This window comes from Bufo gargarizans, chromosome 8 (genome assembly GCF_014858855.1).
Source record: "Bufo gargarizans isolate SCDJY-AF-19 chromosome 8, ASM1485885v1, whole genome shotgun sequence".
NCBI classification, from domain to species: domain Eukaryota; kingdom Metazoa; phylum Chordata; class Amphibia; order Anura; family Bufonidae; genus Bufo; species Bufo gargarizans.
Window position 1 is genome coordinate 11,215,374 of NC_058087.1, and position 20,414 is coordinate 11,235,787.

General features: G+C 39.9%; 1 protein-coding gene across 1 annotated transcript in view; it reads left to right on the forward strand.

The window, feature by feature from the left end:
* The first annotated feature begins 474 nt into the window (after nucleotides 1–474).
* Nucleotides 475–20,414, forward strand: part of LOC122944828 (bile salt export pump-like) — a 100,089-nt gene continuing 80,149 nt past the window's right edge. The window contains exons 1-10 of the mRNA XM_044303499.1: nucleotides 475–606; nucleotides 5,327–5,422; nucleotides 8,307–8,325; nucleotides 10,047–10,085; nucleotides 11,592–11,631; nucleotides 13,460–13,698; nucleotides 13,815–13,902; nucleotides 15,893–16,026; nucleotides 19,434–19,605; nucleotides 19,737–19,861. Of these exons, the coding sequence (XP_044159434.1) occupies nucleotides 5,353–5,422; nucleotides 8,307–8,325; nucleotides 10,047–10,085; nucleotides 11,592–11,631; nucleotides 13,460–13,698; nucleotides 13,815–13,902; nucleotides 15,893–16,026; nucleotides 19,434–19,605; nucleotides 19,737–19,861 (926 nt within the window). The 5' untranslated portion in view covers nucleotides 475–606; nucleotides 5,327–5,352. The remainder of the gene's footprint in view (nucleotides 607–5,326; nucleotides 5,423–8,306; nucleotides 8,326–10,046; nucleotides 10,086–11,591; nucleotides 11,632–13,459; nucleotides 13,699–13,814; nucleotides 13,903–15,892; nucleotides 16,027–19,433; nucleotides 19,606–19,736; nucleotides 19,862–20,414) is intronic.

Consider the following 20,414-nt stretch of genomic DNA (forward strand, 5'->3'; position numbering starts at 1 on the left):
ATTATATGCAATTATATATTTATGCAAGACAGGACACTTTCCAATGGTATATTGATATCATTGCCCATGGAACGGTCCTGTGACTGTAAATAACAGTACTTTAAAAACCAGAAAAGGTATAATTCACCTAAGTAAGAAAATTCAGCTGATGTAAGCTGTCTAGTAAGTTCAGTTTCTTCTATATCAACCTAGATAAACCCAAGTCCAGGTAATTCATTTGTGTTCAGTGTCATTAATACAACTGGGGTAATGTAACTAAGGTCACTGTCAAAGATTTTGCTCACTCCAACAGAACGCGTTTTTGGATTGGTGAATGTTTTGTCTCACATGTGAACTTGGTATAAGTGTTGCTGGAAATCTATAACCAACCTAATATACATACAGTGGTTTTCACCCCATGAGCAGAAGAGTCATTGAACTGTCAGAGGGGTGTTCGCCCGGCCATTTACCTTTCTGCAAACATCAAGTATACCCTTTAAAGCTTAACTTCTTAATACAGCACTGTCAGTCTCAGTCCTGGCCACCGCAATGGACATGCTGCTCTCCCTTTGACACAGCTCCAAGCAAATTTATTTTTGCAGAAGCCGGATTTGGATTACAGTGCAGGTATATGTTCTATATAATGATTATTATTATTACTATTAATAATATATAGCTGTTTTCTTATTTTAATGAATTTTAGATCCAATATTTGTAGGTGTAAATTATACTTAGTATGAATAAATAGTAAACTATCTCTATCTATCTATCTATCTCTTTCTCTCTCACGTATGAAGGTTAATATCGTGGTATTTAGTATTTAGAATGATGCTTGATATTCTAAGCATAATCAATGTGGGGCATGAGATGGGATCAACTACTTATCTGGGTATTTAAAGACTACAAGCACTTTTGATCATATATTTATTAGATTGCATCAATCAATTATGTGAAAAACATTTTTCCGATTGTTTATTATTTAACAATTTGCTCCATTTGGTTTCTGCAGCTTGCAATGTATTCCAATCTATAGCAAGCTGCAGAATGCCATCCTGTGCTAAATCCAGCAAGCTTCCTGAAGGTTCGTCTCCAGTCACTCCTCTCCCGAGTGAACATTTGTTAACCTCTGATCATATCAATCATATTTAATCAAATAACTGCACAGAAGAGAAGAGAAAGGGCTGGAGACGAGCCGTCAGAAAGCTGACTGACTGATTTATTACAGAACAACCTTCTGCAGCTTGCTATGTATTCGAATACCTATAAGCTGGAGAAGCCTATAAAGAAGTCGGGCTAACTGACAATTATAGGAAGAATAAGGATCCGTAATGTGGATTATTATTACGGAGTTGTATTATCCCCCCCTAAAAGTCAAATAACGTAATTTGCTAAGCGTTGGACATACCACGTGTCCTGCTAGGGCTAGACTGGATCAGATTGTGTTTATGTGGACTTCAATATACTAGAGAAATTGGACTCTTCCACGAGCTTTGGCCAATGAACTGTTGGAGTTATTATTATACCATCCAGAATTGCACCATCCAATGAATGTTATAAGGTAGTCAAATTAAAGTCTGACTCCTCACAGTTGTTAGTACAAATGCCAGGGACATTGTGTTGCTGGACAGGAGCCATCCCTGATCATGGTCAATATACTCTTTACAAACCCTCAGTCTGTCACTATGCAATTGTCTTGTACAACATATCTAGTACAGGTTATATACAGGAAACCTTGGCTCAGTATATTATTTATTCATTTTTCCCACTAGTATAGCGCGGACATATTCTGCAACACTTTACAGACATTATAACCTCTTGTTGTCCCCATTGGGGCTCACACTCTAAGATCCCTATCAGTATGCCTTTGGAGTATTTGAGGAAACCAGAGTACCCGGAGGAAACCTATGTAAACATGAGGAGAACATACAAATTCTATGCAGATGTTGTCCTTATCGAATTTGAACCTAGGACCCCAGCACTTCAAGGCATCAGTGATAACAACTGAGCCACCGTGCTGCCCAATATAACAATCAATGTTAAGTGTTAACATGTCTAAAGTACCATATATTCAAGATTTCAGTAGAGGCATGAATATCAGACATTGATGTACAATATGTAGGCAGCATGTTATAAGGCAGGAGAAGCCCCCACAGAGCTGTAGATCAATCTGCTCAGCTACTCTTACATTGTAAGGCTACTTTCACACTTGTGGTAGCCATTTCCAGCAGGCTGTTCCGGTGGGGGAACAGCCTGCCGGATTCGTGCTACCTCAAGTCCACTGTGCCGCCGGAGGTCCGCTCTGGCCCCATTCACTATAATGGTGTCAGGCCGGAGGTCCGGCCGCAGCATGGTAAACATGCCGAGAGGTGGCCGGACAAATAACGCAGCGTGCTGTAATTTTTGTCCAGCCGCCTCTCGGCACGTTCTGCGGCCGGACCTCCGGCCCGACCCTTCCATAGCGTACGGGATCGGAGCGTACCTCTGGCGGCATGGCAGACTTGCGGTAGCACGGATCCGACAGGCTGTTCCCCCACTGGAACAGCTTGTCAGAAAAGACATCATGTTCAGTGTCACAGGTTCCTTTAAAAGCAGCTTACTAATGTCTACTAGATTGTATTCTCACAATTAATGGGGGGATCTATGTTGACCTATCCAGTAGCAAGAGGCCCATATACTTTTCTTGTATGGGGCCCTCTGTTGACTTCATGTTTAAAGGGCATCTGTCAGCAGATTTGTACCTATGAAACTGACCGACCTGTTACATGTGCGCTTGGCAGCTGAAGACATCTGTGTTGGTCCCATGTTCATTTGTGCCCACATTGCTGAGAAAAATTAAGTTTTAATATATGTAAATGACCCTCTAGGAGCAACGGGCTTAAGCTCTCTGCAATGACAACGCCCCCGTTGCTCCTAGAGGCTCATTTGCATATATTAAAACTAAATTTTTCTCAGCAATGCCGGCACATATGAACATGGGACCAACACAGATGTCTTCAGCTGCCAAGCGCACATGTAACAGGTCAGCCAGTGTCATAGGTACAAATCTGCTGACAGATGTCCCTTTAACTATAAATAATATCAGAGGTGAAGGAACCAGTGTGGAACACATAGTACGTGCCACGTATAAGGGAGCGTTCACAAGCGTCAGACTCTAATTCCATTCATCTAAATGGGTTAGCCCCCAAAACAACCCCAATTAAAGTTAATAGGAACCGTAACAACTTTTTATTTTTGTTTTGTTGCTACTGAAACAAATACTTTTAAAATGTTGCTCTTTATTTCATTAAATGTGTTGCAACCAGAAAACTATTATAGTAGTTCCTATCTGTCGCACGTGCAATCAATTGCAGATGTGATGATGCATATGTCAGAGTTCAGACACACAAAGCTCTAGATGTAGTATATGAAATAAAAAAAAACTATTGTGAATTCACAGAGAATAAAACACCACTTTTCTTAAGCAACTAAAGGTGCCCGTACACCTTCAACAGGTTTGGCTGAACGGCAGTTATCTTTCTCAACTCCCCCATACACATACACACGCAGCACGGCCGACTATGTATGTGGTTTCAATAGGTAGAGAGTAGAAAACCGTTACCAGACACCTCTGATGGCAGTTTATCAAAAGGATTTGGTGTTGAAATGCTATGCGCCTGATCCTTTATTCCCTTGATATCACCTGTCGGGAGCTCCCCCTACACATTAGATTGCCGTCTGGTCCTGCAGAAAACAGTCATCTAATGTGCATGGAGGCCTTTAGGACTAGCTTGAATTTGCATTTTAAAGACCCTGCAGGAGTTGTTTAAAAATATTTTTTTTGTCTTTTAAATTGGTGGTGCTCCAATTTCAGGGGTACTGTAGTAGTAGTAGTAGTAGTGTGTGTACTTCTGCTAGAATGATGATGAGCCAAGGAACATTGCCCCTTGATAGTCATCTGACTGATGTCTGTATATCACACAACTAGGGATATCAATAAGAATCCTACAGGATACTTGCAAGCACTTAACCATGATTGCTGTAGTATTGTGTTTTTAAATAAAATTCTTGCCCTTTGAAGGGATATTCACATTTGTAGCAGTCTCTGCTCCAGAAGCCAAGCAAAGTCATATGAACGACTATAGCGGAAAAGCAGAAGGGGCTTGGCTTGAGAGCCAATCAGTGAGCTGGGATGTGGCTCTTTGACAGTTATTATTTCTTCTTAGTTCCTGTCTGTTAGAATACTTTGTGCATTTTGTGAGTATTGGTGTTTTTGATCAGTGCTTGTTTACTTTGCCTTCTCCTTGCTTTTGACTGTGTTTGACCTCAGACTGTTTAATAGAGGCCGTTTTTCTGCCATTTGCACCTTTGTACCATAGGTGGCTTTGACTTTTGACCACTATGTTTTAACCTTGGCTCAACCTGTCCATTTCGCCTGCTAGCAGCTACTCGGTGAATGCAAGACAGAATTCCATATCACCCACAGGGACCCCTCAGAGTTTACTAGCTTGGCTCTTGATTTAATCACCGTTATCGGGGGAGCTATTCTGCTGAATGTTATTGAAGGGCAGGTTCACCAAAACTTGCTTAACTGAGAAGTCTGGCAGTGGGTGCACATTTTGCTGTTCAGGTTACCTGTATCCCATCAGTTCCATCATACCATCTGGACAATTATGGCATATCGATAGGATATGCCATAGGTGTGAGCCCTACCTCTGGGACCCACTCCTATCTCAAGAATAGGGCCCTAATGTGAATTTAGAGCAAGCCAAGCATGTGCAGCTTTCTCCATTCACTGCTATGAGACTTTCTAAAGAAGCCAAGTGTTGGCATTTTCGGGGGAACCTATAGCTGTGAATGGAGGTGTGACTGCACTTGTGCAATGTCTCCATTCACAACTATGGAACTTCAGAAAATGCCAGCAATTGGGCCTTTTGTTCTCCAGACAGGAGTGAATCCGAGAGGTGGGATCCACACCTATTAGACATCGAAACGCTATAAATGTCCAAATGGGACAACCATACGTTACGTATTTATTTTGGGTTGTATTCTTTCTGTAGCTTGTCACTTTAATTTAAGTGACGTCCCCCCATATCCAAAAATCATGAATATAAATACTGCTCTAGAATGCATTTTTTTTTACTTACTGCAAATTGCCTAAAATGAGATTGGAAAGCTTCATTGAATAAATGTCATTCCTAATAAGTGTTATAAAAATATAAATGAATGCAAACAAATGCATCAATAAATAAATCAGAGGCAGCCTATAGCCTATGGATTAAATGCTGGTTTTCCATTTACATTCTGCTTACAAAGCAAAATTTGATTAGTATAATTAGATATGAGATACACTGACAATATCATTTTGCAGGGTCCAGAACGTAAGAGGAAACAACCATGTCAGTTACTCTAAAGAGCATCAAGAAACTTGGACAGGAGAATTCATCATTTGAGTCGGATGAATCAGGTACAGGTTACATTATTGGCATAGTTCATATTTAAATGTGCCTTTTAATCTAGATAGCTCTGACTAAATCTATGAATATGTGCATTGCTCCAAATCTACTGCATAGAGAAAAATAATCCAATTCTGCTTGCCTGAAGCTGCCACTAGAGGGAGCTCAGGAGCTTATTGCGTACCAGGTTTTACATTAAATTCTAACTCTTTAAAGGGGTTATTCAATGATGAATGTAAAAAAATGAAATCAAACATCATATAGTACATGACAATCTGTTTCTAACAAAGCTAGAACCAGCCCTGTACCTCACATGGATCCCCATTGATTGCTTTGCTAGATTTACATCAGGCTGGCAGCTGAAGGGGAGTGTCTTTTCTGCTGCAGCTCAGGGGGCGTGTCTCAGCTCTCCCTATCACAGCTCAGGAGGAGTGTATTTTCTGCTGCAGCTCAGGGGGCGTGTCTCAGCTCTCCCTATCACAGCTCAGGAGGAGTGTATTTTCTGCTGCAGCTCAGGGGGCGTGTCCTTTCTGCTGAAGCTCTCTCCCTATCACAACGCAAGAGGCAGTTGAAAGATGAAACTGAGCATGTGCGGCCTTCTCAGTGAGCAGGTCAAAGAAATAAAAAATGAATTGGCACTATGCAGACACATTTTATTGAATAACTCAGCAGCTATCCCAAATTTTTAATTACATGCAATTACAAAGTATTCAGTTCACGCAATGAACCATGTGTCCCTCTTTGATAGCCCAAAAAGTTGGGAGGTATGTATATACTGCAGCATAGTCTTATCAGTTCTCATTGTGAACCCAGGTTTTATTAGCTACAGTATGTGGCATTGCGATAAATACTCAGTAAGTATTCTGTTTTGGGCTGTGTAAAATAAAATAAGGCAGGGGAGTAATTATAATTCCATAGCAAAATAAAATGGGTCCCGCACCACCTAGTTTAAAAAAAATTAAAATCCACATCATAACAAAAAGTCACCATATTGTTATTCCCCACAACAAAAGTGCAATGTTCTTGCACCAGATTTTCCACCGATTCCCAACCTATGGGCTCCGTAGCAAGTGCTATGGCTGCTATGGATATAGTTCCTCCCATGGAGGAATATTTTTCTGGGATGATGTGAAGAGGTCACTGGTTACAGAGGTCGTCCAGGATTTTATTTTTTAAATCCCCCAGACCAGCAGTACCTGTGAATGTACAGTATACTTACTTGCTTCTTGCTGATCCATTACAGCTCCGTGGGTCTTCACCAGACCTCCAGTTTTTGTTTGTAAACTTCTGCACAAGCACCACTGCAGCCAATGACCGGCCTCAGCAGTGATGTGTTCCCGCTGGGTCGTTTGCTGCTTGGCATACATCACCACTGAGGGCAGCTATTGGTTGCAGGGAGCAGACTCCCTCTGTATCCCATCGGCACTCCGCAAGTGCGATTGCGGGGTGTCAATGTATAGGCCCCCAGCCTGTCTTGAGTGTTCCCCAGCAGGCTACGCCTCTCTGGTGCAAACTGCTGGTTAATGTCAGTATAGCACTGAGATTAACATGCAATGCACTATAGGGCTAGTGCATTGTATTTTAGAAGCAATTGAAAATGTGCCTGTTATAGTTCCCTTGTGGGAGTATTAAGCGGTTAAAAAAAGTAAAAAAAGTATAAAATAAAAAATTCCAATAAAAAATTATGCTTTTTTTCATTGAAAATACGGTTTTCAATTTAAAAAAATTGCAAAACTAACATCTCCCCCGCATGTTTGGTATCACTGTGTCCGTAACAAGCTGCACTACACAAATATCATGTAATTTATCTCCTACGATGAACACCGTAAAAAAAATTAATAATAATATATTTAAAAAAAAGACAGAGATGCAAATTTATTCTTAGTTGCCACCGAAAAAACTTAAAAACAAAAGATCGAAAAGTGTCATTTATCCCAATATGATACCAATGAAAACTACAAGTCGTCCCGCAAAAATCAAGCTGTCAAACGAGTTGAAAGAAAGAAAGAAAAATAAAAAAGTTATGGGTCTTGGCATGCGATGATGCAAAAAAAAAATTCTTCTTTTAAAAAAAAATGGGTTTAATTGCACAAAAGTAGTAAAACGTAAAGAAAACTATGTATTTGGTATCGCTGTAATCGCACTGATCCAGAGAATAAAGATATTATGTTATTTATGCAGAAAAACGAACGCCTCAAACTTTATAACGTAAAAACTCTGTGGCAGTGTTGCTGTTTTTTCCCATCTCCCTCCCAGAAAGAGTTAATAAAAGTTAATCAGAAAGTTCTGTGTATCCTAAAATGGTACCATTGAAAACTGCAACTTGTCTCGCAAAAACCAAGCCCTCATACAGCTGCATAGATGGAAAAATAAAAAAAGTTACAGCTGGTCAGTAAGGCCCAAACAGGCTGGTCACTAAGCGGTTAAGAATCACTCTTCTGGCGAAAGTTCAGCACCCACTTTCTAAAAGCATAATGTGCAACAGTGACACCTACAGGTCTGTGATGGAAACAACATCCACTGCAAAAAAAAATGTGAATTAATGGATTTTGCACAATACTACTGATTTGGGCCTTTCTATGACATCTATCACAAAAAAAAAGTCTGCGTTCTTCTCTGTAGACAAGCCTCTTTAACCATGACCCTTGTAAAGGTCCTCTGTTTATCTGCTGTAAATGGCCTTGCTTCTTTTCCCCCTAGAACCAGTGCCACACTTGTCTGTAGGCTGTGTCTGGTATTGCAGCTTGGCCCCATTCAAGTAAATTAGTATTTCCATCTGTTTTATCAAACTGTTAGGACTAAATAATAGAGTTTAGCAGAAGAAATGTTATTTGGATGTTGGTTTTTAACATTTGTTTCATCACAAATCCTAACTATATTTGTTTGCCATTTCAGATAATCTAAAGAACTCAGAGTAAGTACTAATAGTAGATTATAAGTAATATATAAGTAAAAGCTTAACTGAAATATATCACCGCTAGGGCCAACATCCTGTATTCACTATGGCCCTGATTTATCATACCTTCACTCCAGAATTATGGCATCAAAAAGTTGCAAAAAAAGGGCATGTGTGACTTTTTGCATTTGCTTGTGCAACATTTATGTGATTGTTCCAAATTTTGCGACTTTTTTGCCCTCACTTGCACATAATTTTGCGACTTTTTGCATTTTTAAACCACTTGCTCCAGTTTATTAAGGTAAGTGCAAAAGTGGTTTTGGTTAGTTATGTTAAATTGGTTCCTCAGGCTTTTTCTATTGATGGCCTATCCTCAGTAGGAGACGGTGCGCGCTGTGCGCACGTGCCGTCTCCCTTCTCTCTTCCTGTCCACTGCTGCTGTCCCATAGAAGCACAGCAGCGAGCAGAAAGACAGAAGGGAGATGGCACGTGCACACTGCACATGCCGTCTCCTCATACAGCTGACAACCAGGACCCCCGCAAATCTGATATAGATGACCTATCCTTTTACAATAGTAAAAGACCAGAGAACCCCTTTAATGACTTCAACTCCAGATTTATCATTGAGACATTTTTTTTAAGTCTCAAAAAAAGTTGCAATCTCACCCCGGGAGGAGGAAAACTGGAGGAGCTTCTCTAGACAAGCGTTAGGTCTAAGGATGAGACAAATTTATCGAGTAACATGAAACATCTAATAAATTTGGTGTAAAGTACTCAAGCAAAATTGACTTCAAATATTCCCCTCATGATAAATTCCCCCCTATGAATGTTACAATTTGCTTAGAGGTTATGGACACCTTTTAGGGCCATTTTGGGCTAAAATTAATTTTTTATTGGCCTTTATTAACGATTTTCAGCAGTTTTCTCTATACAGCTGTCAATTTCTGTCTATTTGTAGACTATAACTTTCCTGTCACACAGCAGCTTTTTTGGCTCAATGTGTATTGCTTATCTCTGAACTTCTGACAGCTCATAAACATTCTTTCAAAGAGTTTACTAGAGAATGGTGTAAATAGCAAATTTCGAAATTACTTTATTTAACAAATCTGCCTGCATCCACCTGAAAAAAGTTGTAAAGTCATGGCCACTAGGGGTCTCACGTCCTGCCTTTCTGTAATTCCCCCCTCCTGTGTAATTCCCCCCTCCTTATCTGTTCTGTGAGCTCTGGACATGAAAACAGACATAAGGGAAGTAAGGGAAAGGATATAACAGCAGTACAGGGCTGGCAGATTCCAAAGAAGGGAGATACACCTGCTTCTGAGAGAAATGCATCTAGATGTGTTGCTGAAGAACAGGGTAATTAGGCGGAAAAGGACGTTAAAGAAGCCCAAAAGAGACATATTCCTTTATAGGTATGATTATACCAAGAAGCACAGCCACCTCAGGTACGCTTTAAGCCATATTCTTATCAGTTTGATAAGAATTGACCTATAATAAGTGTTTCTGAGCTGTCAGGAGTTCAGAGATAAGAGCTACAGGCTGAGTCATTAGAGCATAAACAGGAAGTGTTAACATATGTTTATTAAAGACCAATTGAAAAAAATAAATATATATATATATATATATATATATATCACAAAATGAGTAGAATGCAGTAATAAAAGCCTCCCCCCCCCCCGAAAAAAAATTAATACATTGTCCATAGACTTTAAGATTCATATTTAATTTTTTCTTAACAGAAAATATGAAAATGGCCAGCCAGCACCAAAAAAAGCAGAGTAAGTATTAAAACCTGTCCATCTAATTTACATAGTGCAGATGAGCCTCGTCTGAAATGTTCATGTATATAAATGAATAAGCATAGTAGTGTGAACATGGACATGGCCAGAAATCATTAGGACTCCCTCCATTATAAATGCGTTCAAACCTTTCTCTGCCAAAATCTTTCTTAAAAAAATAAAGGACCGGCAGCTCTCTTGACTTGTGTTTAGGCAAATACTGGAGCATCTTTTCTTAGAACCCTGAGTTGTGTCATTCCTCTGTTATCCTCCTGTTAATTTATGAATTCATTAATTACTGGTTGTTACCATTCTCCTTCTCAAAAGGCTGTGCCTCTATGCAGTTTGATGCAGGCAGTGCTGATTAAACATGTTTTACTGTTTCCCAGGGAGCTTTGCACTTTGCATTGCTGTGTCGAGACTCTTAAATGAGGCTCCACAGTGTTTTCTGTAGCTGGTCTCCTTAAGATCAGCTATTGTTTTGTTTGAGTAGTCTCCAAGGCATTGCTCCCAGTTAGCCAGAATCCTACTCCACACTGATGAGGGGCAACACCCTGAAACAGCTGTCTGTGAATGGATAACTGGCTTAGGTCTTCTCCGTCACATCCTTAAAGCTTGTAAAAGAGCGGGATCTTGACATAGGGGCCACTCAATATGGTGGATCTGGTGATCTCTGTAATGGAGTCACTCCTTTGCTCGGTTTTTCTTCCTTTGAAGGATATCTGGCTTTCTCTGTGCTCAAGACCCATAACTGGGGCTCCACAGTTATTTTGTATATAGCTCCAACTGGTAACACCCTATTTATTTATACATAGAAATAAACCAAATGTAAAGTTCTAAGAAAATATTCTCCATAATTATTATCCTTATTTCATAGACATCTGTCTCTGCAAATTAATCCTTATTTCACTATGAAAAGTGGCATTGACTGGCACTAAACCACCCAGACCCAATAGATTATCGCCCCATCTTATCTTATGTGTGTGGGCAGCTTTACTGCCTATTTATTCCTAAATTTAAATTATTTGTAAAAATTACTTTAAAAAGTGTGTTTTATGGATTTGTGTGGTCACCTAAACTCCTTGGGCATCTTACAATGGTTACATAGAGAAGTAAGGGCCCCATAGCAAGGATCAAACCAGGTCCCCCACACAGGACAGAAGGGTTTCTGCCTAATCCCTTTTCAATGACCCTTGGGCCATTTGTCCACTGCCTCATTTGCTAAAAGTTGTCCATTTAGAGCAGGGATGGCCAACCTGAGGCTCTCCAGCTGTTGCAAAACTACAACTCCTGGCATGGCAAGACTGCCTACAGCAAGGCATTGTGGAAGCCGCAAGTTAGCTATGCCTGCTTTAGAGGGTCCTCCAGTAGAAGATAATCCCAACTAAGACTGGGCCCCCTCTTGCCCTGGGCCCCATAGAAGTCACCTCGTCTGCTGCTATAGTAGTTATGCCCATGATTGTTTTATATTCCATAATCCCTAATATAAAGTACTTTGTTTTGAAGGTCTAAAGGAAACAACATACGAGTTGGCTTCTTCCAATTGGTAAGTGCATATGCCGCAAGCCCCGAAGTAGCAGAGTGGAGGATGGGAGTGATAGTGGCTCTAGCTGCAATAATTAGCCACAGTAGCTATCCTCACACCAATGCTCCCTAGGGCCAGGGCAATGATAGAAGGGCACATCCTTTCTTCCCTTAGGGCACACCCTATGTTGGGGTCCCTGCCTGAAGGTAGTTGAGGGGGCCTTGGTGTTATGAATGTGGTACAGATGCAAGTCAGGAAATGTAAGTGTTGTGGGTGTTTTTTTTTTTTTTTTAGTAACCAGGCAGATTGTAGAAAATAAACTAGTCGCTCATTACTAAAGTTCAGAATGGGAGTTATAGTACATCCAATGATATCAAGGCACAGTTCCATGGCAAGTTACATTGCAGTCTCTTCCTAATTGCTATATATAGGCAAATGGTAAAGATGATGATAATAGGAGTAGCAGTGCCCGAGTTCCTTTTAAACACTTTGCAACCTTTCAAAGATGATCACAGGGGTGCAAAACACCCAAAAATGAGGTAGGCACCAGAGACTAGAAACCATCCACAGCAAAGCTTCTATCAGCCATAAATACCTTAGTAAAAGGCAGGGCCTTGTGATTCTAGACAGTCTATGAAAGGCTATGATCCAATACTTACTAAAAAGCTCCTCCCTCACAGGGGAAAGTTAATTCCCTCTGCTGAATCAGGGCATAATTAACTTAACAGTGCCACCTACAGACAGCTTTTGGCAAAGCATAATAAATATCATGAACAGCTTAAAAACATCAAATAAAGAACAATTTACAAGTACCCTATTCTAGGGTACTCCATATACTTCAATCATTACCTAATTCTTCAAAATGTTTTTAAAAAGCGAGTTGGTCACTAAATAGCACTGTCAAGACAAACTTACCCACAGTGTTACATTATTATGGAATTCAATACTAAACCTATCACTCTCATATAATAGTTTGCTATGTGAAGCTAGGGACACAAAGAGCAAGTCCATAAACAAGAACTACCATCATAAATATATTAAAGCAACAGAAACTATCGCCCCTGTGCTCTGTCAGCTCGGAGCAATCATAAGGACACCGGACTGGCAGCAGACTACTCACTGGGGTACCAGGGCAGTGAAGGTTCACTTTGGAACCAGTATTGCTCAAAGTATTTCTTAAAATCTGGATTCTGGTTGACCCAGTTGCCTGTGCCTGCAGGCTGGAGACCATATCTGATATGCCGAGAAAGAATATAGTACAGAGGTGTCGCTCTTTACTGTGCCTGTACTCTTAGCTCAAAATACCCAAAGATGCAAGATGACCAACTGTGAAAAAAAAACTTGATTTTGTGATACTCTGTCATGAGATATCTATGCTTTGTCTGTATGTGACCATCCAGTGGTTGTGATGTGCATTACAGCCCGTCAAAGGTTTTGCCAGCATGTCACGCTATTGTATTGAGATTGTTTGGCAAGAAATTGAAGGAAAAGATACATGATAGAAAGATGAGAAATAGATAGATATGAGATAAATGTCACATAGATATAGATATGAGATAGATAGAAAGATAGATCAATAGATATGAGATAGATAGAAGTGATCCAACATCCAAAGTATATAACCATAAAAATTCCACGGCACTCCCAAAATTGTGAATCAAAAGTAGTGTTCTTTAATCACCAATGAATGGTGCTTTGGTGATTAAAGAAGACTACTTTTGATTCACAATTTTGGGAGTGCCGTGGAATTTTTATGGTTAGATAGATAATAGATATATAATAGATAGATAGATATAAAGTAGATGTAAAGTAGATATAAAATCTATTTGAACTTGTGATATTTTTCCAGTTTAGGTTTGCCTCTTCCTCTGAGACCTGCATGATGGTCTTTGGTGGCCTGGCTGGAGTGGTCCATGGTGCTGCTCAGCCGTGCATGTTACTAGTCCTCGGGATGATGATCGACACATTTATAATGTTTGATATTGAGTCACAAGAACTTCGAGATCCCAACAAGGCTTGCATAAATAACACTATCATGTGGATTAATAACTCCTTTTATGTGAATACTAATGACACAATGAGCTGCGGGTAAGAGATATCTTTGCAATTATTAGTTATCTTAATTTGCGCTTACTGATATCTTGCATTGTACCATTTGATATAATTATGCGTGAAGTCTGATTTCTTCCTCTGTTTCCTGACAGCATGCTGGATATTGAGTTTGAAATGACTCGGTTTGCTGCTTACTATGCAGGCATTGGATTTGCTGTCCTTTTACTTGGATACATGCAAGTAAGTGTCATGGTCAAATGTGCCAAAAAGTAGTCAGCCCTGAAGTTGATAGGAGCTCTCACCACTTACATATAGCCTTTTTGATGGTTTTGGTTCCCTTGAGAAGATGCAATTGTAGCAAAATGCCAGCTGTTAATTGTATTTTTATTAACCCTAGATCTAAGCAAGCAGGTTACATTGTTTACCTAGTAACATTTTTCTTCACATATTTAAAATACTTACTTTTTGTTAGCCATCTTGAGTGGTTGATAACCCCAACACCTAGGATAAGGGTTGTACATACTCAACCGCTGCTTCATTCATTCTTGGGAATCGAGATTCTCCTGTTTCCCTAGAACAGGCATGCTCAACCTGCGGCCCTCCAGCAGTTGCAAAACTACAACTCCCAGCATGCCTGAACAGCCTACTGCTAGGCATTATGGGAGTTGCAGTTTTACAACAGCTGGAGGGCTGCAGGTTGAGCATGCCTGCCCTAGAATGAATGGAGTGGCGGTCAAGCATGTGCTTTGCCACTTCATCCATTCTCTATGGGACAGCTGGAAAAAAACACAGTGCTCTTTCTGGCAAACCCACAGAGAATAAATGGAGCGTTAGCACACATGCTCAACCTCCACTTCATTCAGAATAATCAGGACCCCATATTCATGATCATTGGGAGTCCCAGTGATCACACCGCAATCAGATGCTTATCCCCAAACCTGTATATCGGGGAATATGTTTTTATCTTGGGACAAACCCATTAGCCAACATTTTCCAATTTATAAATTGTTGTTACCTAATTAATTTTCCAGTTTTATGCAGCTAAATCTGAATAATTTTATAAGGAAAACGTACGTAGCTAATATACTTCATGTTTCTGTTACTCACTATTTTAAAGATCTCAGTTTCCTTTCAGAAAAAGGAAAGCCTCTTGGTTAAGTCTAGCTTTTAAAGGGATTCTCTGGTTTTCTGATATTGATAACCTGTCCTAAGTGGTAAAAAAGTCCCAGCGTTAGGGGCTTTTTGTAGTGCTATAAGATTGATTTTAACCATGAAAGGGGTTTTCCAAGATTTTTATACTGATGACCTATCCTCAGGAAAGGGCATTAGTATCTGATCGGTGGCGGTCCGACACCAGGGACCAACCCCGATCAGCTGTTTAAGAAGGCAGCGATGCTCCTGTGACCACCATGGCCTTCTCCCAGCTTTTCCTAGGACATGTGACAACACCTTCATCGATCACGCGGCCTAGGCGCAGCTCAGCCCCATGAAGTGAACAGGGCTGAGCTGTAATACCAAGCACAGCCACTATGCTATGTACAGCACTGTGTTTGGTAAGCTGCGAGAAGGAGCTCCGGTGCCTTCTCAAACAGCTGTTTGATGGTGGTCCAGGGTGTCAGATCTGAACCGTTCAGATACTGATGACTTATCCTGAGGATAGGTCATCAGTTGTAAAAGGTTGGAAAACCCTTTTAAGTGACAGCTGCATGCATCTTAATGTGTTGCTGGATAGTTAAAACTGGAAGAATCGCACTACAAAATGTCGAGCTGCAGTCTTATTTGTGATTATATCAAGGGGCAGCTGTAGCACAAAGCATTAAATTGACTTATCTTGTGCACTACAGCTGTCACTCAATTAATCAAAAAAGCTACAAAAAGTCTAAAGGTACCTTTAGATGTTGTAGAAAATTTCTGAAAATCAGTTCCATCCATCTGAATGGGGCTTATGGAAATCCCTGTGCGTTCTGCCAAAACATAAATGGAAATGATGGAAGTGATTTTTATGGAAAATCTTTTGCATGTGAAGGTATCCTAGGTGTAACCACAGCCTTACCTTTTGTATATCACTGATATATTGTTCTGGATCTGCAGTTTGCTATGCCTTCTTTTTTTCTCAAACCCATGGTAAGAAAATCCACGAACTAAGGCGTCGAATCTCATTGAAATCAATAGAACATAGAATATAAATAAACTCAATAATTTGGTCTTTTCTAATCATTCCCAATCACAGATTAGTTTTTGGGTAACAGCAGCTGCCCGACAGATCCAGAGAATAAGGAAACTTTATTTTCGTAAAGTGATGAGGATGGAAATTGGATGGTTTGATTGCACATCAGTTGGCGAGTTGAACAGCAGAATGTCTGAGTAAGTTGTGATATGCTTATAATGATAGATATTTAATGGAAAAGATATTGCATATTTTCATACCTCACGTAGGGTTGTATGGAGCAGTAGCACACATTTAGTCCACTGCTAGTAGGGGGACTGTTGTCCTCTGTTCTGGTGAGTACAAGATGTAGCAGGAATAGCACTCCAGCTCTTAACTCAAATTTCTTAACTCATCTTGGCCTTACCTTGAGACAAAAGTCATTGAAAAGCAATTGAAGGTGTTTGCTTAAATCATTTAGTTTAGATACCACGTCTCATAAATCATGAGTGTTAACTCTACTACATCCGTAACTTGAGAACAAGCAGACAGAGTCTCACAATCTAAAATGTATCATCTATACCAGGGGTCCTGAGTAGTGTTGGGCGAGCATGCTCAGCTTGAACATTACTATGCTTGGCACATCGCGGAGTTCAGCCAAACACTGCGTGTGCTCGAGCGCAATGCTTGAGTCAGTGTATTTAAAAGTAATTTGAGTAATGAGAGTTCAAATACCTTCAGAAACATTTATATATGTATCTAAGTTTTTAGCCATAATATATTTACAAATATTATTATATATTTAGAATATATAATACATTATAATATATGTAAATATATTATGGCTAAAAACATCAGTTGTAGTTTCCCACATATTATGCATTCATATATATCAGAAGTATGATTTTATCTATCTATCTATCTATATCTATCTATCAATAAATATATATATATATATATATATATATATACAGTTGCAAGAAAAAGTATGTGAACCCTTTGGAATGATTTAGATTTCTGCACAAATGGGTCATAAAATGTGATCTGATCTCCATCTAAGTCACAACAATAGACAATCACAGTCTGCTTAAACTAAGAACACACAAAGAATTAAATGTTACCATGTTTTTATTGAACACACCATGTAAACATTCACAGTGCAGGTGGAAAAAGTATGCGAACCCTTGGATTTAATAACTGGTTGAACCTCCTTTGGCAGCAATAACTTCAACCAAACGTTTCCTGTAGTTGCAGATCAGACGTGCACAACGGTCAGGAGTAATTCTTGACCATTCCTCTTTACAGAACTGTTTCAGTTCAGCAATATTCTTGGGATGTCTGGTGTGAATGGCTTTCTTGAGGTCATGCCACAGCATCTCAATCGGGTTGAGGTCATGCCACAGCATCTCAATCGGGTTGAGGTCAGGACTCTGACTGGGCCACTCCAGAAGGCGTATTTTCTTCTGTTTAAGCCATTCTGTTGTTGATTTACTTCTATGCTTTGGGTCGTTGTCCTGTTGCAACATCCATCTTCTGTTGAGCTTCAGCTGGTGGACAGATGGCCTTAAGTTCTCCTGCAAAATGTCTTGATAAACTTGGGAATTCAGTTTTCCTTCGATGATAGCAATCCGTCCAGGACTTGACGCAGTCCTAAACCATGATGCCCCCGCCACCATACTTCACAGTTGGGATGAGGTTTTGATGGTGGTGTGCTGTGCCTCTTTTTCTCCACACATAGTGTTGTGTGTTTCTTCCAAACAACTCAACTTTAGTTTCATCTGTCCACAGAATATTTTGCCAATACTGCTGTGGAACATCAAGGTGCTTTTGTGCAAACTGTAAACGTGCAGCAATGTTTTTTTTTGGACAGCAGTGGCTTCCTCTGTGGTATCCTCCCATGAAATCCATTCTTGTTTAGTGTTTTACGTATTGTAGATTCGCTAACAGGGAAGTTTGCATATGCCAGAGACTTTTGTAAGTCTTTAGCTGACACTCTAGGACTCTTCTTCACCTCATTGAGCAGTCTGCGCTGTGCTCTTGCAGTCATCTTTACAGGACGGCCACTCCTAGGGAGAGTAGCAGCAGTTCTGAACTTTCTCCATTTATAGACAATTTGTCTTACCATGGACTGATGAACAGCAAGGCTTTTGGAGATACTTTTATAACCCTTTACAGCTTTATGCAAGTCAACAATTCTTAATCGTAGGTCTTCTGAGAGCTCTTTTGTGCAAGGCATCATTCACATCAGGCAATGCTTCTTGTTAAAAGCAAACCCAGAACTGGTGTGTGTTTTTTATAGGGCAGGGCAACTGTAACCAACACCTCCAATCTCATCTCATTGATTGGACTCCAGTTGGCCGACACCTCACTCCAATTAGCTCTTGGAGATGTCATTAGTCTAGGGGTTCACATGCTTTTTCCACCTGCACTGTGAATGTTTACATGGTGTGTTCAATAAAAACATGGTCTAGTGGTCATGCAGTGGTCTGGACAGCTGGGAACTACGGTCTGGATTTGGATCGTGGTCCGGCAGTTGAGTACCCCTGATCTATACCATGAATGCAGGATAAACAGAGATTGGCAAACTGATTCTAAACAAATCAAATTCAACTCAAATTTTGCAGAAATTTAAGCTGCATTCAAATGCTAATTTTTGGTGATTCCAAAAGAATAAAAAGATGTAAAACATTTTTTAAAGAGAGAAACTAGAGATTTCTAAGAAACTTCAGAGTCTCATGGACAATTTTTATCTTATTATTTAATCTTTCAACTGGAGCACTTTTAGTTTAGGTAGAATTCAGACCACAATCGAATCAGTTTAACCAATTTGACTGAAATAAACCAGAATTTAATTTTGAGAGATTGTTTATCTCTAATTCCATAGTGCAAAACCTATTGACACAAACTTTATAATGAGATAGTTAGAGAGAATTTTTAATTTTTTTTTATTGTAAAAAATTGATAACAGTAAAAAACAAGATATAAAAAAAAATCCTAGGAGACTTTAGAGTTTTAAACACAAATTTTGAGGCCAACCGATCAAACCTCATATTTTGAGCGATTCTTTCATCTCTTGTTTGCTGCAACCTGTGGCATTAAAGGGAATTTGTCACCTGGAATATGGGACCTGAGCTGCTTTGCATTGAAGTCCAGGAGGCGGTCCTATCAGTGATTGACAGCAATCTCTGTATACACAGTCATAGAGGGAAGGTGTCAATCACTGATAGGACCGCCTCCTGGACTTCAAAGCTCAAAAGGAGCAGGATTTTAAAGGAATAAAACACACGTTTTACTGAATCTTTTCCCACAAAACTACATATCAACCTGCTCAGTTCTTCCTGCTCTAAAACGGGCTGCCTACAACTCAGACATTATGTCCAACATGACAGGTTCCCTTTAAGACCTACTGTAGATTTTATTGTTCTTGTACTAAGACCGGGTGATATATACTTGTTAGTATTAGCCAACAAAAACCTACTTCACTGCCTCCTCCAAATAGTATACGTGGGGGAATGGCAGAGTATAGGTTAAAATGTCTCACTCCTCAGAATGGTACAGTGCTATGTCGGCATACACATTTAGTACACAGTGAGCACATTAGTAATTCATTTATTTTCTACTGCAGTGATATCAACAAAATCAACGATGCCATTGCTGACCAAGTGGGGATATTCATCCAGAGATTTACAACATTTATTGCCGGCTTCCTATTGGGATTCGTAAATGGATGGAAGCTGACTTTGGTGATCATAGCTGTGAGCCCGCTCATTGGTATTGGAGCTGCCCTAATGGCCCTGGTAAGATCTATTCTGCAACATGACCATGGTCACCTATTCCACCAACCCTTAATTTTTTTAGGCAGTGCTTATTTTTTTACTATATTCATATATATATATATATGTATATTTTTTTTTTTTTTGCATTATAGTCAGTTGCAAGACTAACAGGCAGAGAACTACAGGCCTATGCTAAAGCCGGAGCGGTCGCTGATGAGGTTCTTTCTGGAATTAGAACGGTAGCTGCATTTGGAGGAGAACTGAAAGAAGTTGATAGGTCTGTACCGTTTAATTTATTTTTACTCATTTTACCTTTTAAAGGGGTTGACTCACTTCAGCAAATGGCATTTATCATGTAGAGAAATTTAAAATAAGGCACTTACTAATGTATTGTGATTGTCCATATTGCCTTCTCTGCTGGCTGGATTCATTTTTCCATCGCATTATACACTGCTCGTATCCAGGGGTTCAGGCCACGAGTGCAGCGCACGAGGAGGCGGGGGGGGGGGGGGGGGGCGGGGGAGTTGCTGCGCATGCGTGCCTATGCATACTCTCACAGTCCCAGGCAACAGAGAGGGTGGTCATGACCCCTCAAAACGAGCAGGGTATAAAGTGATGGAAAAATTACTCAAGCCAGCAAAGGAGCCAATATGGACAATCACAATACATTAGTAGGTGCCTTGTATTTATATTCTCTACATGATAAATGCTATTTGCTGAAGTGAGATAACCCCTTTAACTTATTAGGGGAATGAATAGAGGGGAGGTCCTCATTCAGGACTCAAATTTATAAAAGATATCTAAGCAGCTACAGAAGGTTTCATACTTTG